This window comes from Engraulis encrasicolus, chromosome 14 (genome assembly GCF_034702125.1).
Source record: "Engraulis encrasicolus isolate BLACKSEA-1 chromosome 14, IST_EnEncr_1.0, whole genome shotgun sequence".
In the NCBI taxonomy this organism is placed as follows: domain Eukaryota; kingdom Metazoa; phylum Chordata; class Actinopteri; order Clupeiformes; family Engraulidae; genus Engraulis; species Engraulis encrasicolus.
In genome coordinates, this window is record NC_085870.1 from 23969085 (window position 1) to 23973726 (window position 4642).

At 42.0% G+C, this 4642-nt stretch overlaps 1 protein-coding gene across 1 annotated transcript in view; it reads left to right on the forward strand.

The window, feature by feature from the left end:
* The first annotated feature begins 228 nt into the window (after nt 1-228).
* Nucleotides 229-4642, forward strand: part of LOC134463018 (matrix remodeling-associated protein 8-like) — an 8234-nt gene continuing 3820 nt past the window's right edge. Inside the window, exons 1-3 of the mRNA XM_063216275.1 lie at nt 229-238; nt 3001-3315; nt 3608-3676. Coding sequence (XP_063072345.1) covers nt 229-238; nt 3001-3315; nt 3608-3676 — 394 coding nt within the window. The remainder of the gene's footprint in view (nt 239-3000; nt 3316-3607; nt 3677-4642) is intronic.

The window sequence follows — 4642 nt, forward strand, 5'->3', positions numbered from 1 at the left end:
CTTCAATGATTGGCAATGTGTTTCACAAGGACACTATTGCAGAGCATGGCATGACAGATGATGCAGGAAGTATGAGGAAAATAAATGTGGCCGTAGTGTGTATGTGAATGTGTATGTGGTGTTTGTATTTGCACATGTATGTGAGTAGAACGTCAGTCAAGGACAGCAGAGGCATCTCAGATGTGCGTGATGGCGATGCTTTTAATTGTCTTTTGCTGGATGATTGGAATGTCAGCAGGTGAGTTGTTACTACTGAAGTACTCAAAAGAATTAACCAGTTAAGACACAGCATTATAAATTTACTGTTACCAGAATGGCAATGATGTCGTATAGTGCAGTGGTTCTCAAGACAACTGCAGGGACTGCAGATGGAACAGGGACTGCAGGGACTGCAGGGACTGCAGATGGAAATTAGCTATTAGCTATAATCTGGTGCAGGTCATCTTTTTACTATGTAACTAATGTACTTTGCACATGGTCCCTGTTGAAATAAACCAATAAACTAAACTCAACATGGGTGCCGGGGCACCCTGGGGTGCCGCGGACCCCCCTCAGGGTTGCCGCAGAAACGTGGCTGATGAGTGAATTATGTAATAGGCCTATAATACATATTTGTCTAAATTGATAAGTTAATGCTAGTCAGTGGAATCTTTCATCTGCCATTTACGCACAATAAAGTAAATATAGGTCGCCCCAGTCAGCTGCAACTTCGAACGTAGGTCGTGTGACGTCTGCAAATGTGTTACTTTTCTAAGCTTGTGTGGTATCGGATGCAATGCCATGTTACGGCTTGTTGGTTTGGGGTGCCTTGAAATTTTTCATGAATTGAAAGGGTGCCTCGCCTAAAAAAAGGTTGAGAAACACTGGTATAGTGCATAACTAGGCCCTGTGTTATGTCACAGTGGTGTAGTACTATGGTAGTTCACTTTTCAATAACTATTACAGCGTTCCACTGACTGGTGGAATGGTGTAGGCTACATTATGGGGCTACGTTGAGGCAACTATCCTTCTTGTTGGATTTCACAGAGTTTTCAGACTTTTCTGGTTCAGTTCAGTTAGAACTGAAGAAGTCTCTCAGTTGAACACTGTAAAAAAAAGAGTTAGAACTTAAGAGAGTAAGATGGGGCTATCCACTTCTAGGGTGCATTTGGTCCCAGAGTATTCTTTAAGTGTTGAATTAACACCACATATTTCACTGTGAAGAGACAAAACATCTCTAAAAAGCTCTAAAACATTTTTTAAAAATAAAGACGACCAGGGGGCAGAGGTGGACATTCCATTAGGCAAACCTACGGGCCCTGATCAAATCAGTCCATACGAGACCGCAACTGTCACACCAGTCGCGGTAAACACACAAAATACTGTAGGCTTGATCTTAACCCATTGATGCCTAAGGCACCTGCAAAAATGAATGCTGAATGCTGAATGTTGAGCCCTTTTTAAGAAAAGCTGCCCTCAGCCTATAAAAGCCTAAATATCTCAGCTTCTGAAGCACATAAAAATATGCACTAAGTAGACCCTCATCTTTCATTAGAATGTGTTCATTCATCTCAAACAAACAGAGATTTTTAATAAAGTTGTCTCAAATCTCATGAGCCTGAATGTTGCGTAATGCAGCTCCAGGCGCCAGGGCCAATGTTGCGCAACACAACATCAGGCATCAATGGGTTAATTTGTCAATTACAATGTGTAAAGTAGTCGAAGATATACGTATAGGAGCCAAAACTCTTAAATGGCACCAAACATGTCTATATATATAATGTCTTTTGATGGCCCCATTCTTATATTTCGCTAGAATGGCTAGAGCTGCCCCTGCCTGGGAGAATGAGAATCTTCACAAGACATTTTTCCAAAGTGTTTCTCTCAGTGTGAATAACTTCCCTTTCACATTATCAGTCTCGTTCTCTCTCACAGGGCATAATTGCTAGTTTTGTCTCTGTGCTGAAATCTGTAAAACTATAGTATTATTTTGTCTTTGTCTTCAACTTTATCTGCATCCGTGTTCTCTACCTGAACTCTTACCCCTCGCCTTATACACTAGGAATTTACTAATTGCACTAGGATTCTTTAGTGTAGTACTGCACTGTTTTTATTTTTATTTTTTATTCTCCAATGCAGCCATACAATCACCTTTTTCCTATGCTCAAGTGTGTGTGTGTGTGCGTGTGCATGTGCGTGTGCATGTGTGTGTGTGTGTGTGTGCGTGTGTGTGTGTGTGTGTGTGTGTGTGTGTGTGTGTGTGTGTGTGTGTGTGTGTGTGTGTGTGTGTGTGTGTGTGTGTGTGTGTGTGTGTGTGTGTGTGTGTGTGTGTGTGTGTGTGTGTAGCAACACAGCGGGGGACAAAAAATACAATAGCCATTGTACTATGCACAGTGACTTCTGACACTCCTGGACACTTTGTTGGTCACTTGGTCTTGGGCTGCTCTGTGCCGCTCAGCTAAGGCACATGTGATATATCACTGGGAGACTTTTTCTTTGTACACCTTATCGTGTGTGTGTGTGTGTGTGTGTGTGTGTGTGTGTGTGTGTGTGTGTGTGTGTGTGTGTGTGTTGTGTGTGTGTGTGTGTGTGTGTGTGTGTGTGTGTGTGTGTGTGTGTGTGTGTGTGTGTGTGTGTGTGTGTGTGTGTGTGTGTGAGAGAGAGAGAGAATATGATACCTGCCTTGGGCTGAATGTATGTAAGAGTGTGCTTTATATGGTTAATATATGTGTATTGATGTGTGTAATGATGTGTGTAATGCCTTGTGCGTAATGTCTTCTGTATTTATGTTTACCTTAATTTCCCCCTGGGATCAATAAATGATACTCTATTCTACTCTTCTCTAAATATACAGTAGGTAATGATGACTGTCTGGGTTTTCCCCGTTTTTTTCCGCTTTTGCTGTTTTACGAATTTATGTTTCATGAATTTGGGAGCTTGTCATCATAGTATTTTGTCTTTGTCTTCAAAAGTCAGTTACTGGCTTTTATTTATGAATTTTATGCATTAATGTTTCCCAAGGCTGCCTGCAGAGTGAGGAAGTAATAGAAATCACCAAACTCTCGGGCGAGTCTGTTCTCCTGCCATGCTCCTGTGGTGGGGTCACTCAGGCATTCCCACAGGATGCCGTCAGATGGCTGAAAGAACAGCCACCTTCCCATCTGGAGATATACCCAAACACACATGAGGACTACGCAGGGCGGATTAAGATGTCTCATGAGGTCTCTCCTGGAGATTTCTCTTTGCTCATATCACACCTGACTAAGAAAGATGAGGGACCCTACCGATGTGAAATCTTACATCACTTTTACAGAGACATTAGACTGCGAATTGCAGGTAGGCCTAGGACATGTGCTGCAACACAAGCTCATTTACAGTAAATGTATCAAGATTCGCATCTGGATTTTACGAGACAATGAACATTGTTGAAAATTACAGTAAAACATGGTGACTTGACTGTAGCTAGTGTCATGATTGTAACATTATGTAAGGTAAAAGTAAAAGCGTTGAATTACTATATAATGTAAATGTATTGGAAAATACAGTACAACACACTGATTATTTCAAAATTGTGCACGTTAACAAACCACCGTATTTTCCCTGTTTCCCCCTCAATGGTTTAATAAAGCAGCACCAGTAACTACAAAACCTGAAGTAACAACTCCAGAGACACAAGCACCAGTAACCAAAGGAAAAGGTAGATCTCCTTCTTAACATTCATTTCACCTTCATTACTTTGTTCATTCCATTTCATGACCATTTCAACAGCAGAATTCTGCAAGCTGACTGAGTTTTGATGAATTTGGCAATTTAAAGATATTTGCTTGGTCGTGGTACACAATAACACCAGGAAGGGGGCGTGGGCCGTCTTATGATGAGGTGAAGGGGGTGTTGGGAGGCTTATGATGAGGTCAAGCATGCATTTCTTCAAAAAAGATTGAGGACCACTGCTCCTAGTTGCTAGACTGAAATGAAACGGAGCAGACTCGGAGGCATTTGATTCTCATCAGATCACTGTGTGTGTGGCTCGTGGACCCCCCCTTGTGGAATTGTGCGGAACTGCACTACACAGAGGTTTGGAATCTCTCTTGCAAGAAACTGTCCAAAGCATTTATTGCTAAAATTACAATACCAGCTGACATTGAGGAGTCACACGACAGACTGTAGACTATATTGATTCTGAAGAGATGAACAGAGAACGTTTTTGAAGGGATGTGTTGGTTGCAAGGACGGACAAATGACAGCTGAAGCCATGGATTCTGACGTCCAACGCGCACCTCCCAGAGCTTGCGAAGCTGTGCAGAACTACACAGGTCTTGTGAGAGTTAGGCTACTGGGTGACCACAACCCTATAGCTATAGTCTACCCTATTGCTTTTGGACAGACATTTTTAGTCTTCTGAGACATTACAGACCAGACCAGATTTTTTCAGACTTCCTGAGATATGACAGTCAGAGAGCAGACAGGAAGCGAATGGGAGAGTGAGATGGCGTAGGGTTAGGAAATGACCCCAGCCGTATTCAGTCCTGTATTGTCAGGCAATGCATGACCATCAGAATTTTGTTGTGAATATGTCATATAGGCCTACCAAAACCAAAAGAATACCTTTCTTTGTTCTCACTATTAAATACATTTAATTCTGTCCTGTACATAGGCCTACTGT